This window comes from Ascaphus truei, chromosome 2 (genome assembly GCF_040206685.1).
Source record: "Ascaphus truei isolate aAscTru1 chromosome 2, aAscTru1.hap1, whole genome shotgun sequence".
NCBI classification, from domain to species: domain Eukaryota; kingdom Metazoa; phylum Chordata; class Amphibia; order Anura; family Ascaphidae; genus Ascaphus; species Ascaphus truei.
The window spans coordinates 52,849,533-52,872,099 of record NC_134484.1 but is presented as its reverse complement, the minus strand read 5'-3'; the positions used below and the strand labels follow the sequence as shown (position 1 = coordinate 52,872,099).

At 40.3% G+C, this 22,567-nt stretch overlaps 2 protein-coding genes across 7 annotated transcripts in view; one reads left to right on the top strand and one right to left on the bottom strand.

Annotated features, from left to right (window-relative positions):
- Nucleotides 1–22,567, bottom strand: part of CSMD3 (CUB and Sushi multiple domains 3) — a 1,548,521-nt gene that overhangs the window by 934,627 nt on the left and 591,327 nt on the right. The gene's annotated exons all lie outside the window — the stretch shown is intronic.
- Nucleotides 12,115–15,104, top strand: LOC142488829 (uncharacterized). Its single transcript, XM_075589168.1, has 4 exons — nt 12,115–12,510; nt 13,902–13,979; nt 14,343–15,050; nt 15,097–15,104. The coding sequence occupies exons 1-4, from the start codon at nt 12,234–12,236 to the stop codon at nt 15,102–15,104; spliced, it is 1,071 nt and encodes a 356-aa protein (XP_075445283.1). The 5' UTR covers nt 12,115–12,233.

Sequence of the window (22,567 nt, the reverse complement as noted above, 5' to 3'; positions counted from 1 at the left end):
GAAACACAGATACAGATTCTCTCAACTGCATGCGACCCACTCTAAATCTAGTAAGTGGGCATTTCACTTAGAGTCATATAAAGGGAGGACTTCATTGCTGTAAAGTCAATACTGCGCAATGTGGTGTCTCTGTTTTTTGTCTCATATCATAGGACTACAACTTGCTGCATAAGAGAGACTTTATTCAACCCAACTTGAGGACAGAGTCCATTCTACTAATAGACATTGATAAGGACTTCACTCCATTGAAATATATATCCTTTATTTTGTATTGTATTGTAATCATATTATTTGTATGCGCCAGGTATTGAAATTCCACATTTGTATCACTAGACGTTCTTTTTCATTTGTTTAACAGATATCCTCAAAGCTGAGATGCAAAAATAACGTTCATTAGCAAAAGGACTATGTTACCTGTATGAATAGAGATAATTGTAGTCCTGAGATGCGTTAAACAATACACTACACATGTCCATTTGTAAAAAGTCTTATTAGTGCACATCAGTTTATGATGCGTTATGCATTTGCATGACCTAACAAAACACCCATGAGCATGTTTCAATTTCAAATAAATACGCATTACAAACGGAATAATTCAACGTCACCAATCTTGAAATGGCTGAGCAGGCTTCCACCTCTTCTGCTAGGACTGCTACTGCTTCTGAGATTGGGAGGATCTGAAGTCTCAAAGTTACTGATGAGGAGCTTGAGATCCTAATAAATGGAATGGTTATTATACACTCCAAATTTTTAGGGTCTACCTGCAGCAAAACCAAAACCGTAGAGAAGATGCGGATTTGGGGGGCCATTCTCCAGCACATCAATGCCATTGGGGAACACCGTCAGATCCATAGGCATGCTTTAAAAGAGCTGGGCAGACAAAAAGAAAAAGATCAAAAAGAATCTGACTGACGCTGCCCAAGCAAGGAAGACAGAAGATGATCTACCTATTACCTTGCATCTGACCCCTATAGGAGCAGCAGAGCTTGGTCATTGTTTCCTCATAAGTAGTGGGATTTTCTGGTCTTGTGGACACAGAGGATGTGGTGAGACCTGGCAAATTATAATACAGTAAATATTAAATACACTAGATATCAATCTCATGTACACATATCACTTTATACACAACCTTGAACATCAGAACAAAGATAACTGTCTTATTTGCAGTGCACTCACACACACTGGTGATCCTTACTTTTCCGACGCAATTCGTTCTGCTAACCGCCAACGGTTAACGGAGTGTCGAATTGTGGGTCCCATGTTAATCGGCGGCGGTGACTGTCAGATAAACCGGTCTGGTGGCGGATAATGCGTCCGGCGGATTGCATTATGAGGCTTCGGAAAAGGCATCCGTCAGAAACCGGGACGTCGATAAGTGAGGATCGCCTGCACTTAGCGAAATAACGTATGTGACATTTGTGTATGCTCCTAAGATTAGAAAACACTATACAGTAGGTCATGTCTTACACATTGCAGTAAGGGATCAATCTGTATAAAGTCATAATTTTCCTATTTGAGGACTATACAGTATAACCGCTCACTAATCACAAGAACACTAGCTTAATCAACAGTTAAAGAGTCTCAAAGAGTTAATGACAAACCAGATTAATCATTATAAGAAAGGTATCAAAACCTCCACTGTACCCATATATACAGGCGGTCCACATAATCTGTTCTAAAAACCAAGGTGAATAGTGAAACCATCGGATTGTGAATCCCATGTTAATGAGCAAAGGCGAGAGGTGTATACTTCCGTCCGATGTCGCACTGTGATCCATCGGATAATCTGTTCATTGGAAAACAAAACGACAGATAGCAAGGACCATCTGTATAACCAAATTACCAATTGTCGCATTTCCTCTCCATTTTTATGTAAAATGTGTACAGTATTGCACTCTATAGTGTGTTCTTGTAGGGAGATTGAAGCTAGATTGCTATCTCATACTTAAGTAAATATTTACTTTGATCTGAACGCCTCTGGAGGAAATCTCATACTCTCGCAGATTTCCTTCACTACACATTTATGCTATCCTGTTTCAACTCTGCCCTCTCGCAAGCTAAACAAGCCTACTTTTCTTCACTAATCAACATGCAAAAGTCTAACCCACGCCGACTGTTCTCTGTCTTTGATACTCTACTCAAACCACCCTCAGCTGCCTCTCCTTCCTCCATCTCCACTCAGGTCTTTGCTGACTATTCTAAGGAAAAGCTAGAATTCATACGTCAGAACAACCCCTCTGTTTTTCCTCCCACCCTACACCTCTTCCTAACTCTCCTCCTGCCTTCCTTGACTCTTTTTCCACTGTCTCAGAGGAGGATGTGTCGCTGTTGATCGCCTCTTCTCCCTCTACCACTTGCTCTCTTGACCCCATTCCCTCCCATCTCCTAAAACCTCTTGGTTCTGCTATAATCAATACGCTCACACACATTTTTAACTCCTCCCTCTGCTCTGGAACCTTTCCATCCTCCTTCAAACATGCAACAGTTATACCATTACTCAAAAACAGCAAGCTTGACCCTACCTGTCTTTCTAACTATCGACCTGTCTCCCTCCTGCCTTTTGCCTCTAAACTCCTTGAACGTCTTGTATTCTCTCGCTTGCTCCATTTTCTCAACACCTATTCTCTCCTAGACCCTCTACAATTTGGCTTCCGCACTGCTCACTCCACGGAAACAGCCCTCACTAAAATAAATGACAATCTCCATGCTGCCAAGGACAGAGGTCATTACACTCTGCTCATATTACTCGACCTCTCTGCAGCATTTGACACTGTGGACCACCCTCTTCTCCTCCACATTCTCCATACTCTTGGTATTCAGAACAAAGCTCTATCCTGGATCTCATCCTACCTCTCCCATCGTACTTTCAGTGTCTCTTCTGCTAACACCTCCTCCTCCTTCTCTATTGATCTCTCTGTGGGGGTACCCCAGGGCTCTGTCCTGGGACCACTTCTCTTTTTTCTGTTCACACTCTCTCTAGGTGACCTAATAACATCCTTTGGGTTTAATTATCACCTCTATGCTGACGACACACAAATGTACTTTTCAACACCCGACCTTACACCTGCTGTACAAAAAAAAAAGTTTCTGAATGTCTCTCTGCTATATCATCCTGGTTGGCCCTCCGCCACCTTAAACTAAACATGGCTAAAACAGAGCTCCTCATACTTCCTCCCAAACCTGGGCCTACTACTTCCTACCACATTACTGTTGGAACTACGATCATTCACCCAGTAGCCCAAGCACGCTGCCTAGGGGTCACACTCGACTCCTCTTTCACATTCGCCCCTCACATTCAAAACATATCTAAAACCTGTCGCTTTTTCCTCCGCAATATAGCAAAGATACGCCCTTTCCTCTGTTGCTCGACTGCTAAAACTCTAAGTCAGGCCCTCATTCTTTCCCGTCTTGATTACTGTAACCTCCTGCTGTCCAGCCTTCCTGCCTTTCACCTGTCTCCCCTACAATCTATCCTAAATGCTGCTGCCAGAATCACTCTACTCTTTCCTAGATCTGTCTCAGCATCTCCCCTCATGAAATCCCTCTCCTGGCTTCCGATCAAATCCCGCATCTCACACTCCATTCTTCTCCTCACTTTTAAAGCTTTACACTCTGCTGCCCCTCCTTACATCTCAGCCCTAATTTCTCGTTATGCACCATCAAGACTCTTGCGTTCTTCTTTCTACACCCTTTGTATCTAAAGACCTCTCCTGCCTTTAACCTTTTTCACTGACTGCCCCACACCTCTGGAATGCCCTTCCCCTCAGTACCTGACTAGCACCCTCTCTATCCACCTTTAAGACCCACCTTAAGACACAATTGCTTAAAGAAGCATATGAATAGCACTGTGGATATTCTGAACACTTGATACATAAAGCTTGGCCCCCTGCAGACGCACTTACCAGAACTCCCTCCTACTGTCTCTGTACATTCTCCCTACCTACCAATTAGACTGTAAGCTCCTCGGGGCAGAGACTCCTCCTCCTTAATGTTACTTTTATGTCTAAAGCACTTATTCTCATGATCTGTTATTTATATTATCTGTTATATATTTGATTACCACATGTATTACTACTGTGAAACGCTATGTACATTAATGGCGCTATATAAATAAAGACATACAATACAATACAATAGGATGAGATTTGCTCATGTACATTAACTATGTGCATATTGAAAAAACTGACAAGCCAAAATGAAATTGCTACAAAAAAAAGCATGTATAGCATGGTTTGGACAAACAAGCTCTGCCCATGGAAATGCTATTTTCTCTCATAAATACAAAACTGACATTTACAGGCAAATATTTGTCAAAGTGCAGGAGACACAACATCTCATTAATCACCAGTTTTGTAAACTTGTGCAAATCTGCACAGCGATTATTAAGATGTCTAACAGTGAGAAACTCATTTTACTAATTGTATAATTGTTTCAAAGCTAGTGGAGAAGGCTAAACAGGAATTTACAGAGAGAAAATGACCAAAATATTATTTATAGTTTAAAGTCAGTATGTTTTAAAGCTTGTTACTGGAAACAGCCTTTCGTCCCTTACAAAGACTACCATCTAGCTGCCAAGCACATAAATATTATAATTATTATATAAAATGTAGAACTTTCTCCTTAATAATTAGCAAAACAGGAATCTCCTTACTCATTTTTTTATCCCTTTTTTTTAATAGGACGTGAACTTTTGGGGTCCCTGAAGCTGAACCCCGGTATTTTATGTTCTGGGGACCCTCCAGTTTGCAATATACTGTACTTACCGGTGACGTTACCCTTTTAAAATCTCCATTATGGAAACAAAATGATCACCAAAATTCACAAGTCCAATAGGAAGCCATTAGATCGATTACAGCTTCCTATTGGAGGGCCTTTTAAATCCCCTTTAATAAAGAGGAAGTCATATCAATAACTTCACCAGTATCTCTGAAACCTGGGGGTCTCTGGAGCCAAATAATAGCCCGTTCTGGCTCAGGAGGAACCCCTGATTCAAATCCTACAATAAAAAAAAAATGGTTTGTAAGATGGTTTTAAAGCTTTAAAAAAAATCAATTATGAAAAAAAAGTAAAGGAATGGTTAATTTTTTCAATGTAGTGACTCATATGTTGCACATCAAATTTATAAAAATAGCACTTTATTTTATACAGACCAAAATGACAAAATATTAAGCACATTACAATATTAACCCATTGCGTGCAGGATGGGCCACGGCACCAGACCATAGTCCCTCCGGCACATCATGATCATGTGATCGCAGCGTCACTGATTACATGAACGGAAGGAGGAGGAAGAACTCCTCTTCTTTTCCTGATCTGGCCAGATCACGTTCCAAATCAATGGTTAATTGTAGAGTTACAGAGGAAGTGAATTTTTGACTGTTGTAAAGAGAAATATCATGATTTAGAAAGCACTGCGGTGTAAGAAAAGAGAGAGGAAATGTAGTCAAGTGCAAGTAATATACTAAAGAGCCAACACAGATGATAACCATACATTGTATCTTCTTCTGGGATGTAGAAGGGGACAGTGAGACTTGCCATGAATACTAAAAAATATATATATAAAACCTAACAATTACCTATATTAAATTAGTTGTCCTTCATATCATGTGTATCCAAGGTTGATTATGTAAAAACATTCTTTACAATAAGACATATAATACATACAAATCAAATTTATTTCCCACAATAGTACAATGCGTGTGTGTGTATAATTGTGTATTTATTCAGGCAGGTTTACCACTTTAATTCTTATTTTCCTCAATTATCCTTAAACATGAGATTAGCTTTACTAGTCAGCAGAATGCTGATGCATAGCAATATAAATTTGAATTACAATTGAAAGAATTTTATTTCCTTGGTGGCATACTTGGTCTCTGTTGAAAAATAAGAGAATCGAGTGCTTTTCTCTTTTGACCATTTCAGCAATTTTTGGAAGTAGTTCTGTAAAATTATGCAAAGAAAACCCATGGTTTCATTAAAGTTGTCTGTCTTTTTTGATTTCCAGTAATTGCCTCTCAGCATCCGAATAAGTTCATGCCTTCTGTTAACAATTGGAGCTGTTGCAGTAATTGCATTATGATTTCAGGTACTTTTTTTATTAGATGCAATATTTTGTAGCACTAGGTTTTATAGTGTACTTAGTGGTCTTATTAAAGTATTTGAGTTACGCTACAGAAATAAACAATTACTCTCTCATTGGTTTGACCATCCATGCTGACTGGCAAAACAAAAATGAATGCCACTCTCTGGCAATTAGATGAAGCCCACTTATAAAAAAACACAGAAAACAGCAATGCTAATGTTTATCTTTATGTGCATGTCTAATTTCATGCTTCACCCTCCTGGCAGTAAAGATGTGAAGAGAAACTACATGCTTGAGATTGACCAGTCCTAAATACCAAAGAAAGCAAAGGACCAAAGAAGGTTTAAGGTTTTATAGCAGTTAGAAAATGGGTTGATTAGGTTGGCCAAGTGCTTTTTATCTGCCATCAAATTCTATGCTTCTATTGGAGTGCAGACCTACCCGCAAATTGTTTATAGTTGATCAGCTTTACAATGAAAGCTACTGTAATTTTGAACACTGTGGTAACTCTTTGTGCCATATTGAGATGATCAAAACTCTAATAGCATGGAAACCAATGTGAAAAAACCCTTACCGAACCCATGTTGTTTGTATTGTATTGTATTGTATGTCTTTATTTATATAGCACCATTACTGTACATAGCGCTTCACAGTAGTAATACACGTGGTAATCAAATAAATAACAGATAATATAAATAACAGATCATGGGAATAAGTGCGTTAGACATAAAAGTAACATTAAGGAAGAGGAGTCCCTGCCCCGAGGAGCTTACACTCTAATTGGTAGGTAGGGAGAACGTACAGAGACAGAGACAGTAGGAGGGAGTTCTGGTAAGTGCGTCTGCAGGGGGCCAAGCTTTATGTATCATGTGTTCAGAATATCCACAGTGCTATTCATATGCTTCTTTAAGCAAGTGTGTCTTAAGGTGGGTCTTAAAGGTGGATAGAGAGGGTGCTAGTCGGGTACTGAGGGGAAGGGCATTCCAGAGGTGTGGGGCAGTCAGTGAAAAAGGTTTAAGGCGGGAGAGGGCATTAGATACAAAGTGGGTAGAAAGAAGACATCCCTACCCTCTTAAATGTGAGCTACAGTACAGTGTTAAAAAGTCAGCTTCCCTTTTCTTAGGACAGCATGTTTAATATTAAGTTGCTGAGTTACCAATGCTACAAATGAATGCACATGGAGATTAGTTTCCCTTCCGAAAAACTTAAATATCAAGTTGATGGATGGGGGAAAGAGAAAAATAAAGCATTTTGTCAGTATTATAGAAAATTCATTAAATACATCAAAATAGTCATTTTCTGTATGTTTTCTAACAACAATATATATTCATCAACACTCAGTGAAGTGAGGGATGTGACACTTACTGTATTAATCAAGCTTCAGAAAAGCCCATTTTTATATGTGTCTTTGAATTAAGTATTTTTATCAATATAATCATCTTGTGAATTCCATACAATCCAAACAATTGAGCATATTTGCATTCACAGAAAATTTACCGTATGGGCCTAGGAGAAAATGTGGTAAAGTGAACAGAAATGTTTGCCAAAAACAATCAAATATATCTAACCCCTTTTTGGACCCAACGTTCCCAAAAATGTGACGGGTCTTTTTGCAAAAGTTGTTTAAAACTGCTGCGTTTACACAAACTTGCATTAAAACAAAATTAATCACATCACATATTTTGCCAGATTTGAGATTTTTTAGATTGCTAATGTAGCACTTCTCCCCCCGCCCCCCTCTGGGAGATCTTGCTATTGCTACAGGTGTCATGGTGCTAAATACTTGTGAGGATCCAGGAGATGCTGAGTGTCTGCATTGTTATGGGGGAAAAGGACAGGCTTCAGGTTCTTCTCACGTTTTCAGCGCCTCCAGTCATAGCAGGCTCCAGGTGTACTGGAGACAGTCCTCACCATGACAGTCTTTTCTCAGACCTCTATCCAATAGGCTAACTTAGGCAGAAGTATATAAAACAGGATCCTTTATTGTGGCAGCCACTGCTGTTGTTATTACAGCATATGCATAGGGTTTTAAGGATAAGTCCCAAGCCTCTGTATGCTACTTAGCTTCTCTCAATTGAGGCCTTGCAGTCTATTAGATCTTTTCACCTCAACCCCACAAGGGGCTGAGAGCATGTCTCACTCCCAACCGGGAGGAACTAGAATAGCCTATAACTTAGAATGCCTCTTCTCCAGTACAGAGGTGGAGGGCACAAGGTCTGCACTGATTGGCTGTACACAGACCCAGTTCACATCCACCCCTGTCAATCAAGGTGGCTGTATGAGGGGTGTAAACCCCACAGGATAGCCTGACACTGCCTGTAGCTACTAGGATTTTTGTGACAGGAGACAGAAAATATAGCCCTGGACCAGCCATGGCTACACTTAAAATATTTAGATGAAATGTCCCAAATTGAACTAGATAGCTTTGCAAATGTTGATCAAAATACTAATCAAGTTTGTTATAGCAGTTTTTTTTTTTAGTGCGTGGCGCTTCAAATTTAACTGGACAAATATATTGGGCTGAGAAGCACATGTAGCCCTGGTAAGAAATAGGGCTATATGTATATCCTCCTACTGGTATAAGCCCTGCTAAGGGCAGGCTGCCAGTAGTTAACATGGGTTTCCCCCACATCAAGCCCTGCTTTGAGTGGGGAAGGTAGACCACCTGACTCTGTGTCTAAGGCAAGAGACATAGGGGAGGGGTCTGCTGACATCATGAGGGGCAGGGCTGTGTCAATTTAGTTTGCCTGTTCCTGTCAGTGACAGTTAGTTGAGTTCTGGTCTGTCTTGGATTCAGAGCTGAGCAGAGACAGTGTGTGAGCTAGCTAGGTGCCTGAGGAGTAGGGCCTAGTTAGCAATAGGTGGACCAGTGCCTCTCACCCTGCCTAGGGGGTGAGGGAAGAGCTAGCCCCACCCTGAGCGCCCACGGCTTGGGGTGGTGGCAGGGACACAGTGAGTACCCAGAGACAATCCTGAGTGTGTGCAGTCTGGAGGGAGAGAAGACCCTGTACCTGATACCAGCGTGTTGCTGTGATTTCTGCTGCTGCTGTGTGCTGTGTGCTGCTGATATTAATTGAGAGCTGCTGCTACTTTTATAAGAGACTGACTGAGACTGGAATCTCTCATCCCTGTGTGGGAATTCTCTGTAAGGGTTCCACCTCATAACCCTGGGGCTTCACAGAGATGGAGGCGTTGCACCATTGAGATCAGATGAAGACATTCACTCTAGAAACCTGGTCCTGTCCTCTCCCACACCATCGCGGGAGACTCAGGCCCTCCTGTTGCCAGCAGGTATGCACCACCTAGACCCATTTAGCCAGACCTTTGTACACCCTAGGGGGTCCGATCTGCGACTGGGGGGGGGGGGGGTCTGAGGGCTACACACACAAAACATCCCTTAAAAATAAAGGTTGTGTAAAATGGTATGCTGCCCTAACATATACTATTCCTCAATAAACCCCCTTCAGTATTGTAGCTAACTGCCACAGGAACCAAGAGATTACATGCATTTGATGCTACCGTAAGACATTTTTGTAACTTGTTTTTTTTGCCTCAATATAATTGGATAAATACAATTTGTGTGGCCTGGATTTACAGGTCCTCATTTCTTATTCTGATTATTGTACTGTATGTGAGCAGATGCTATTTACAGTAATTCAGTAAGTGGCTGAATCTAGCAGGCTCAAATTATAAAATGATTTGTGTAAAATGACTACGTTAATTGTTTGTTTAATATTTTTTTTTATAAACGTGATGCCTTCATGCATGTATCAAAATGACATTTTATAACACACACTCATATTTAAAATGTAATGCAATAATTAGTCAAAGTGAGCAGGATTTTTGTTGTCCACATGATACATGGAACAAGTGGAGGAGTACATCCCAGGTGTCCAATTAAAATAGATGGTGAGATACAACAGAGAACCCACATGGTACCCTGGGAATTAAAGTGACAGAGTAAATGATATAGCTGAACCCTTCGTGAGCTTAAAAGTTTTATATCCTATTGCTTTTATGATGAGCTGAAATGCGTTGCAATGCTTATAGAAGCACAGTACTGTATGCCAAATGCTAGAAATGGCTACACAGACATTTACCTGTGCCATGAATGGAACATTTCTTCACAGGTGCGGATATTTGCAGCTTGGTTTAAAAAAAAAAAAGACATTCACCTATCTTTGTTCCTCCAGCTAAGGGAGAGGGGGAAAAGGGGGCAAGAGTGGGGAGAGAGAGGGGTGTTAAGGGGGGGGGGAGGAAGAGGAGGGAGAGAGAGATGGGGGGAGAGAGAGGAAGATGGGGGAGATAGGAAGAGGGGGGAAGAGAGGAAAAGAGTGAGTGGGAGGGAAAACTCTGGGGGGGAGTGGGGGGGATGGAGACCTATTTTACTAGAGTCCCAAGTACATGCTTATAAAATATGTACAGTATATTTAAATGACTCTCTCTCCCATCCTCCCTCTAAAATCCCATATTCACGATCTGGTTCTTCTTGGGGAATCAAAAGTCAGAAGGAATGGTGGCTGCTGCCAGAGTTGCAGTCTTCGACTGAGCCACTGATTAAGCCACCTTTGCTGAAGCTGGTATATCCTTAAAACCTGACCTGCTGGGGGTCATAAGGACTATGGGCCTCATGCAGTAAGCGACGATTATGTGAAATCGGCAAGCTTATCGATTAGTCATGTTATTGGCGTTTTTCCCTCTCCGTATGCAGTAAGTGCCGAATACATTCAAAATCAACCAGAAAACAAATCCGCCCACTCTCACGATGATGAGCCGATCACACACAGGTGTATCGGCGTGCGTGGCGGGGTGCTGTTAGGTTGCACAATCACAAATCTTGCTGAATCAGGCGAAACAAGCATGTTTTTGATTGCGCGCCATATTTAAAGGCAACGTGTACTGCTAATCATTCTCTGTGTTGTTGGGAGTGAGAGAGAGAGAGAGACGCACAGAGCTGGACGATTGAAGATTTGCATATTGACTGAGAGACTTGTTGTGTATTGGGTGAGCTTTGTCCTTTGTTGTTTTGTTTACATCTTTGTCTTGTTTTATATGTGGAAGTGGGTCGTGTGATTGCCTGTACATTTCTTGTCTGTTTTTTGTGAGTGCTGGAAGTATGCCCGCAAAGCGTGGGAAGAGTGATGCTGGTGGGAGTGGGAGTGCTACTCGTGGGAGTACGCGTCGGAGTGAACGTTCTGTTCAGGGGAGTGATGTTGCTGGTGCACCGAGTGGTGTTGCTGGGAGTGGGAGTGCTGTTGTTGGGAGTGGGAGTGCTGGTGCTGCGAGTGGTGTTGCTGGGAGTGGGAGTGCTGTTGTTGGGAGTGGGAGTGCTGTTGTTGGGAGTGGGAGTGCTGTTGCTGTGAGTGGGAGTGCTGGTGCTGGGAGTGGGAGTGCTGTTGCTGTGAGTGGGAGTGCTGGTGCTGGGAGTGCTGGTGCTAGGAGTGTGAGTGCTGGTGCTAGGAGTGTGAGTGCTGGTGCTAGGAGTGTGAGTGCTGGTGCTAGGAGTGGGAGTGCTGGTGCTGGGAGTGCTGCTGGTGGCGCAGTTGCTGATGGGGTGTCTGGTGGTGGCGTGCTTGCTGGTGGCCAGCTTTTGGAGGCTCTTCCATTGGAAGAAGGAGAGTCCAGTCAGCACCAGCCAAGCTCTGACCCTAAACCTGCTCGGAAAAAACGTGTGGAGAAGCCACGTAATCCTCGCTTCAATGACCAGGAAAATAGGGCTCTTGTCACTGGCATTCTGGAGCACTATGACAGTCTCTATGGACATTTAGTAGGTAAGTGTAACTTTACATTTATTATTCAAATACATGTGATCCTAGGTCATCTGAGTTTTGTTCATATGCAAATATGGGTACACAATATCTTTCTATGTTCATTAGTGTGGAAACACAGCTTTTTATCATGCCTTACAAGGACAAATAAACACAGGCGGTCAATTTGCCAGAACTGCATACAATATGAATGCAACCTTGCTTACATGTATAGGTTTAGTAGTGAATGCTCATGTGCTGCACATATTACACATAAAACAGCATGTTTGCTATCTCTTGGAACAGCTAGCAGTGTAGGAAACTGGTGCTTATATTATTATTAATTTACCTCATATCTTTTATATGTTTTTCAAGGGCGGACAAGTGCAGCAAGCAAAAAAGAAATGTGGGACACAATAGTCATTGGTGTCAATGCCTGTGGGAATAGTGTCAGGGACAAGTATCATTGTCGGAAAAGATTTGATGATATTAGGTCCAAATTGAAAAAGAAAATACAAGACCAACGCGTGCATGCTACTGGCACTGGAGGTGGGCCCACACCACAACGTCTCATATTGACTCCATTGGAGGAGCTGCTTCGGCCAAAATTACTTACCGTCGTCGTGGAAGGCTTGGCTGGTGACCGTGACATTGGAATTTATCCGTCACAATTTCCAGCAGGTGATAAATATTACTGTACTAGGCGTGTCGTTGCTTACAGTTATTTTGCATATTTACACTGCTTTTTATACTGTCTTCACAATATAAGCATACCTGCATCTATATATGTATATGTCTGATTCTGTATATATATATCTCAAAATAGACATATATGTAGTAGTCCTACTAAAAGCAGTAACTAATATAGCACGTGCCATTGCGTGCTCATTTACATGTGAATTCCCAAAATGCATAGCTGCAGTGGAAGCAATTGATGGTGGGCGAAGATGGGGAACAACAGGGTAGTACACATGTGTAACACATGTTCATGAGAAATTATTAGTAGCTACAGGTACAGAACAGAAATATGTATCATATTATTGTGTATTTTATTGATTTTACTCCGACAAACATGACATTACTGCCTATTTTAAGCATGCATCAAAGAAATTGCATGTAACGGCCTACAAACATCACTGGCACTAACACATCTATAGTTGCTTATGAAAAGGTCCATTTTTGCTTTATGTCATATACAGACAGCATAATGAGGCACACGTATCATATGTTATGTCATTGTTTTCATAACTTAAACACTGCAGATGACTACTTAGCTCATCTACCATTGTGTTAAAGCAGCTGCAATTAATATCTCATCACAGCATACACTTCAACAGAGGGGGTGGGGTTCAGCACACACACTAATTACAGCCTCATTTCACGGTCAACTTAGTTCACACCATTTGCACCTGTTTCAAGTCATTGAAAGGTGTGGCTGATTAGGCTTTTTGGGGAAGGGAATACCTTTCTTACAACCTGAATAGCACAACTGAAGTTAATCACACTCATTTGAAAGCTTAACTCTAGCTACTAAATGCCCCAACAACTCATTACTTATCAAAGCGTACGTCACACATTAGTTCACTCATATCTATAGTTGAACTACTATGAAAGACACATTATCACACACTGCATGTGTTGTCTTGTTGAGTCACAGCCACATTCAGGTGTGCCACATCTTCGATTAATGTACCACACATATCCTCTACCAAAAACAACACTTTTTGCAATATGACCACCTTCATGATAACCATTGTGAATGGTCATCTCATGATAGTTATGTACATTATGATACTGATATCACTACACAACATATGATTTTTATGTACTCATTTAATCTATTTATCCTCACGCATTACTGCAGAAACATAGTATGTTGTATGTTAGGGAACTCAAAAATTCTAAGTACACAGGCATGTACAGTGTTATTACAACTATTTATGTTCACTTTCACACACATTTTCGGTTAAGGAACTGATGTTGTTAGTTAATCATAAATACAGAACATACAATAAGTGTTTGTTCAATATTTACACATGTAAATGTAAAACTTATGTTATTGTTATATATAGTTGCCCCTGGAGGACATGTGTCACCTGAGATGGAACAAGTGTCTTCACCTGGGTCAGCCAGCTCAACACTACTAGAAGGTGAGTGTATCATTTGCTGGCCATATAATATGTGCTCTTCTATATGTTATGTTGTCATGTGCATTATTTGTTTTGCACATCTTCTTTAAATAGGATTACTTAGTGTCAGTGAAAATTAAGTGTAAGGCAACATGTATTGTGTTAGTGATGTTAATTATCATGTAGGACTTCTGAGTTTAGAGCAACTTTTCATTCATTCATATTTCATACTGAGTCCAAACATTATTCGTAAGTCAAGGTAGTTTTTAATGAGGTTATAAAACGTATGCTAACATGTTAGGTGTTACTTAGGACACAGTACAATTACATAGTAACACAGCATACATTAACATGCCATTTAATAATGTGTACATTTCTTTTTAGAACATCATGGTGATGAGGATGATGAGTATGATGAGGATGACGCCACAGAAGAGACTGAAATACAATCATGTGACCATGAAGAGGTGCCAATAGAAACTGTTGTACCGCCAAATCGTCCATCAACTTCCACATACGATGCAATTGTAGCTTCAGAGGGAAAAATAGTGGACGCAGAAAATCGTCGCCATTCAGACATGATGACAGTGCTGGAAAGGATGATTGGACTGCAGGAAGAAACAGTATCACAATTGGCACATCTCCACAGAGTCTTCATTGAAGTGCCTAAACAGTTGCAAAAAATCAACACCTCATTCGAAGCATTAGTTGTTCAGCAAACACAAGCTAATTACTGGAGAATGACTAATGTACCACAATTCAACACCTCCCAGCCAGGATCTGTTCATGCAGGTCAGTTTTCACCACATTCATCTGATATTCATTCACCAGGCCCAAATGTTACCGGTCAAGTAGCAGACATTGCTGTGCAGGTTCCTGATGACATCCTACCGCTGCCATCTGTACAAATTCAGCAGCAGACACCTACAAAGGAGGCGACAAAAACAAAACAAGACACACATGAAACAGACCAACCATCACTTGTGCAGTGTCTACCAACTTGCTCACATGTGTCACTGGGCACAAGCCCTGTCCGTGAACAGTCACTACCCAAAAGCCCTGTAGGTGAGTCGCTGCCCAAAAGCCCTGTAGGTGAATCGCTGCCCAAAAGCCCTGTAGGTGAGTCGCTGCCCAAAAGCCCTGTAGGTGAATCGCTGCCCAAAAGCCCTGTAGGTGAATCGCTGCCCAAAAGCCCTGTAGGTGAATCACTGCCCAAAAGCCCTGTAGGTGAGTCACTGGCCACAAGCCCTGTAGGTGAGTCACTGGCCACAAGCCCCGTAGGTGAACAGTCACTGGCCACAAGCCCTGCCCGTGAAGTGCCAGAGGCCACTCAAAGTGGCTCTGTTGTGCCTAAAGTTGGTGGCAAAAGAAAAAGGAAAATTCAAGAGACAACAAGCAGGCCTGTTACTCGCTCGCAAAAGGAACAAAAAAAATAAATGTTATAATTCAGAAAATATGTCTTTGGCCTTGTTTTGTTGACTTCAGATTATCTAATTACTATTGTATGTATGCTGAAGACTGTGTTGTTTCCAAACTTTCAACTATGTTCTTGTACACGTGAAGTTTTGGAAATGTTAACACTCATAATTAATTGTGTTATAAATATTTATGTTGTAATCGTCTGTTCAGTAATGGTCCACCAGGAGCCAGTTGCTAAGTTTAGAGAAGCTGCCATTGACTTTGCAGCAAAACATTGCATTTGGGTGTGTTAATTGATGTAAGAATTGCATATGCATATTAGTCACATGCAATTATTAAAACACCTAAGTAAGTGCAAACATCTTTCTTGTACGTGTACAGCAGGATTATGTGTAAATTATTACTTACCTTTGCCTTGCTTGGCCATTGTAATTTTGTCCTTTAATCAGTTGTGTGTTCGTTTCTATAACATCTCAGAATGTATAATAATATATATACACACACACACACACACACACACACACACACACACACACACACTGAGTGAGTGTGAGTGTGAGTGTGTGAGTGTGTATATATATATGTGTATGTATATATATATGTGTATATGTATATGTGTATATATATATGTATATATGTATATATATGTATATATATATATGTATATATATATATATATATATATATATATATATATATATATATATATATATATACATATACATATACATATATATATATATATATATATATATATATATATATATATATATATAGTACTATATAAACTGGTATACACAAACTAATACACTTCATGCTTCCTTGTGAAAACACTATTTTAATAATACAGGCCTAATGTTTGAGAAATATCCTAAGTATGAGACTCTAACAGTATTGTGCTTAAACAAATGTTTATTACTTAATTCAATCATGTTTCTCACCATTTAAATAGGTTTCATACAAGGTATACTTAATGCCATCAATGTTGTGTGTACTCCTGCAATATAAAAAAAAATAAAATATAATATATAAATATATATATATTTTTATAAGAGATATATTTATATATATATATATATATATATATACACACGTATTTAAACTCATGCAGACAGGGAGTTAACCAGACTTTCACATACACACAGAAATGTAAGCGGGGAAAAAACATTTCTTTTTGCAGGTGTGTTTTTACTGATATGCCTGGCTAAGAAATATTTTCACACACTGGTCTTTGTTAGTTTTCAAAAAAACACTATGTGAACGCATTCAAAGTCTAGGGATGTTTTTCACAAACGAGATAAAAGAAGGAGAAATGTTTCTCCCACAGTCCCATATCACGAACCACAACTGTTAACCCAATTAGACAAACAAATCCAATTGGCGTTTGAAATAAGGAGTCAAAGTAGTTAGTTTTGTTGACCTTGACAAGGAAAAACAGGAGTTTGTTAGCCATTCAGCACATTCATTTTGATGAGCAAATAACAAAGACCTGCACACAGCTTTTGTGCTACTCAGACATGGCTGATGAATTCGTTAACAATATTAATCCCCTTTTAGGGTATAAGTACATGATCTGTGAAGCCATCTTGAACAGTCGCGGACAGAAAGCAAGCACACGCCAAATCGATGATTTCATTCGAGCAAAATATCCTTATTACCAAGACCGTAAGCATGCACGGAATTTTAATTCCTCAATAAGATTCACTTTATCAAGTAATGACTTTTTTGAACGTGACCAGGATAAGCTACAACACACCTATGGTTTCTGGAAGATTGCCCCGGAAAAACAATTTCTCCTGAAAGACGGCACTTATATTGTCGTGAAAGGCATATTTATTCCTAATGGCAATAGCAATGTATCCGCTACTACTGATCCGTTTGAATCGATACGTACTGCAATATCTGCAGCCTCCATTCCTGAAACCCACATTGTACAAGAACAAAAGTACTATGATTATGTACCAAGCCTTTCAGCTGAAAATGCATTGGAATGGGAACCCGAAGAAATGAACCTACCTCCCGACCAATTATTTGAAGAAAGCAGTGGCGATTCCTATGAGCGCATCCTGGAGGAGATATGTGCCATACTGGATTCAGCGGTTGGGTTAAGCGTGGATGAAAATGCCTTGCATTTCTGGAGCGACCAGTTGCAGCCAGGCGAAGAGTTAATTCTAGAAGAATGGTAAATATAACAATCGTTATGCGTTGACTCTGCGTTTAAATTTTTTTTTTTTTTGTAACCACCATTTTCACTTTCAATGCGTGGATACAGCGTAACATTGCAGACTGCATAACATGTAGCGATCACAAACAAATTGTTTCCTAATACAATATAGTAGGACCTGAAAGAGTAGTACACATTGCTGACGGAATAAATATACGTACTTTCCTATCCCTTTAAACATATTAGCAACATTTTACCATTACTCTAACACATACCTGTTTTGTTATCATGCAGCATCTACAACATTGAAAACCGGGTCCACCACGTATGACGTGGGACCCTTGTCATGGGCCAAGGCGTCCTTAAAAAGGATTAGTGATGTAAGTCCCGCCCCCAAGCGACGTGCGCGCCTCAAAGCCTATTGGCTGTCATGTTTTGTTATAGTAACGGTAACTGCAGTGTGTGATGCGTGCGGCTCAGTGTTTGTAGGCGTACCCTGGGCGTTAGCCGAATGTTAATTGAGTGGGAGGAGTGTTAGCGTGCATTTCACGCTGGCTTAACATGACGTCACACGTATTGCATTTGCGCATTGTGTTATCGGCCGTGCTTTCTGTTCAAACACGTCTGTTTAAAAAGAATACAGATGTACTCGTTTAGAACGAATGTAGTTTCGTCTTCATTGTATTTGAAATAAAGATGTTATGTTTACTGGTATTTTCAACATGTATTGAACGCACAACGTACGCTTTGTTTTGCGCATGCGCTAACAGTTAGTGGAGCCAAGCGTGAAGTGCGTGCGCACACAAAGATGTGCGCGCACATCTTTCAGTATACAGGCAACGTTCACTTCTTATACATAGTTATGCCTGCTACAAATTTAAAGAAACATTACATACTGATGAACAGTTTTACTTCTAACATATAAGTGACTGACGTGTGTATCTACACAATCATATAGAGCTGCGTAACGCGTTGTCACGGATGCATATCTAGTAAGGTGCCATCTTTGACCATCATGTGTTTGCTGTATTTCAGAGATGTCGGGGAAGATACAATCGGATCAATGTATGATTTCAGAAGAGTCTACCTTTATATGAGATGATTGTGAGGAGGAGCCACCGACTACTATACTACATATGGAACTAATTTTATATTGCTTGCAGCGCTTATTAACAAACAATTAAAAATGTGATACCCTTATGCCTATATTGCATAAGCACTTAATTAACATAATGATGTTGCAAAAGAGTGCCTCATGAATTTTTATTGAGTGTTCTTTAATGACTACTAACATTTTATGACATGGTGTGTTTTATATATAACAACCATTCCCACTCTGCTAACACATTTGTGTATTCTAATATGTAATGGAACGTATGACTGTCGAAACTATGTAACAATAATAATAATAATATGAGCATGTTCATGTATAGGGCTGCTAGTTGTACGCAGCGATTTACAGACACATGTTTCAGCCTGAGGTCCCTGGCCCGTGGAACGTACAAATGTTTTTTTGCCGCATGAGGCACAGGGAGATAAAGTGACTTGGCCAAGGTCACAAGGAGCCCACACCGGGAATTGAACCAGACTCCCCTGCTTCAAACTATCAGTGCCAGTGTGTGTCTTTACTCAGTGAGCCACTCCTTCTCCCAATGTAAAGGACACTTACAACCAAGTAGCCATTTATTTTTAAAATCTCTTGTTACATGGGTATGTAGATAAAATGGTTTGGGACTGTAGCAAATAATGTTACTGGCCAGATGTTATGGTCCCCTCCAATGCATGATGTTCTGAATATGACATCACCATCATGTTATGAAGTACGTTTCTGTGTATATTTCATTAACCTAACTAACTATAGTTTACTGTGTTTATTAATCGTTTAGAAATACATAGTATAGTCAATATGATGATATAAGCTACCATAATAAAGCTGGTGTTATCATTTGTCGGTGTTATACATGGATCCTACACCAATTGATAGAGACACAAACAGTTGTCTTAAAAAGTGTGTCTATGCTAGTGATGAATGTGCTCCCGTAAGTAAACAAATAAGTACAGTTATCCCCTTTTCTCCAACCACCTCTATATTACATTAATGGAAATTATAAGGAAACATACATAAAATGTGATGAAATGTGAGTAATCATTTTGTAATACAATGCACATGAAAGCTCAAGAGTAGCTAAATGCATATACATGATACAGAAAGTACATATATGTAACATTTGTGTTTAAACCAATATGTTGGGTTTTTAGTTCCAATAATTATAGGAAGATTGAGGTAGCCACATCTTATGAGAGATGTCAGCAAATATACATACCATGATCAGTCATACTGGAGATATACCTATAATGCAAAGGAACAATATATAAATTGCAAACATTGACATGCCATCTTCAGTACCGTAAACAACACAGCAAAGTGTGTATTTGGTGTTAAATGTACAACACCATGTATATTTCATGACATTCAAAATGTAAATCAGCCTGGTGTACACATCATATGGATGTACATGTTACACTGCACCAATAACATTGTATGTAAGCATACTAGAAGCATGAATGATTATGGGCATAATATGTGTTTTGTCTTAGCATAAGGAATAACACAATGCTAAAATATTATTGCTTTGTTACCCAAGTTGTATTCACATACACACAACTAAAGTACAATTGAAGAGGGATTATATAACCTGTGCAACAATAACATACCGGTGCCACATCCCTTTGTGCACACAGCAGAGAAAAGAAAGGTGTGCAACCCATATTCATCTGTGTCCTAACAGAAGGTTATATAAAGAAACATTATTGTTAATATAACATAATTAAACTATAAAAGTAGTACTAGGAACATATGAGTTTGTACTTACAAGAAAAAAATGAATTGATGAGATTCTGTCGTGTCTGGCCACCACTGGCTGTTTGTTCATTTTCAGCAGCTACATGGGTGGGATGCTCGTCTACCAAAGCCTCAGCTAGGTCTGACTGTACATTGTGCCTGAGTGCAACATTGTGCAAAATGCAACAGGCAAGGATAATATCAGACACTTTTTGAGGCTTGTATAGAAGAGCCCCACCAGTTCTGTCCAGACACCTAAACCTGGTCTTGAGTAGGCCAAATGTCCTCTCTATAACAGATCTTGTAGATATATGGGCTGCATTGTACCTGTCCTCTGCTTCAGTTTGAGGGTTTAGCACCGGAGTCAAGAGCCACGGCCTAATTCCGTATCCTGAGTCACCTATAATGAATGGAGCACACATAAGCTGACATTAGTGATCAAATTGTACAATGCCAACATTCCTAAATCAACATGTGTTTTGTGTTAGAACATGTAAATATGTACTCACCCAGCAGCCAACCAGGTTCAAAATGTCCCTCTTCGAACGCATGGAAGACTGAAGAGTTCCTCAGGATAGAGGAATCGTGACTGGAACCAGGGAACTTGGGTACCACATGCATTATCCTCATCGTGGCATCACATACCACCTGTACATTGAGTGAATGGTAGTGCTTCCGATTGCGGTACACATGCTCACTCTGACTAGGTGCAATCAAAGCAACATGTGTGCAATCGATTGCACCCAGCACAGATGGTATCCCTGCTATATTATAAAAGCCAGTCCTGACTTCCAGCCACTCTGTTGCCTCTGTAGGAAAATGAATATAATTCCTAGCGCGTCTATTGAGTGCATAGAGAAACTGGGTCAAGGCCCGCGAGAATGTAGATTGCGAGACCCCGCCCACTATGCCCACAGTTGTCTGGTATGACGCGGAAGCAAGATAATGTAATGAGCACAGCATTTTAACAAGCCCAGGGACTGCACGACCTCTGGCTGTGAAAAAATCTAAATCCCCCCTTATCTCCTCATAAAGAGCTAAGATTGCTGCTGAACTCAAACGATAGCGACTTACAATCTCCTCCTCACTCATCCCATCTAACAGGGTTCTCTCCCTGTACAGACGCGGACGAGGCACAAGTTGTCTCCTCTGTCTTCTCCTCTGATCTCCTGTCCCTCTACCTGTCCCTCGGCCTGTCCCTCTCCCTGTCCCTGTCGTATCCGCGTCACTGTCACTGTCCCTCGGTGTGTCCCTACCTTGCCCTATATCATTCTCTTGATCAGCAAGCATGTCATAGAAAAGAATGTTCCTGCGTCTCCTAAACATTCGCAACATTTTGAAATGAGTAGCTGTGAATGAGCAGGTAATGTGCGTCCTTTAAATAGGTATGTGATGATGTCAGGTGACATAGTAAAATGCAAGGTGTTACATTAACATAATAAAGTACTTCTGTGGCAAGCTGTGTGCACTTGTTGTTCTAAGTATTTGTTGTGTGTATTCTGCAGGGAATGATGATATTTGGCAATGATGTGACGTGAAGCTTTGTACAAAGATTGCTTGCAAATAAATAGTTGCATGTGCAATGCATGTAACACTTGTGAACGCAAGAGTCAGTCATGTAATGAGACAAAAAGGCTGAGATTGACGTGGGAAAAGTTTTGTGTAACATGTGTAATTATCCATGTTATTGTGACATGTTGGCAACAATGAATAGTCGTGTGCATATGCATGCATTTGTGTAAGGAGGATAGTTGCTATAGAATGAGTTTACAAGGTGTCCCAATGATGAATTACTGTACATGTGTGTATAAGTTAGGTTGAAGTGCTTGTAATGCAACGGTTACAATGTAAACATGCAATGTGATTGAGCGTCCAATAAGTGACGTCATGAAAATAGGGAGGACCCAAAAGTATATGTAAACATGAGAAGACAGATGTACATGAACGTTTAAAGATGCGTGTCACATTACAAGCATTGTGTAATGTAAAGGAAGATGAATATACTGTGTATGTGTGACATGTGTGACATGTGTAACATCATGTAAATAATTGTCGCTGAGTTGAGTAAAATGTGTGATATGATGTGAGGTTCTCCTTTAAGAGTGTAGTATAGTATTTTCCCTTGCCACATCATCACATGATGAGTAATGTGACCCGCAAATGCTGAAAACATGTAAAAGTCGA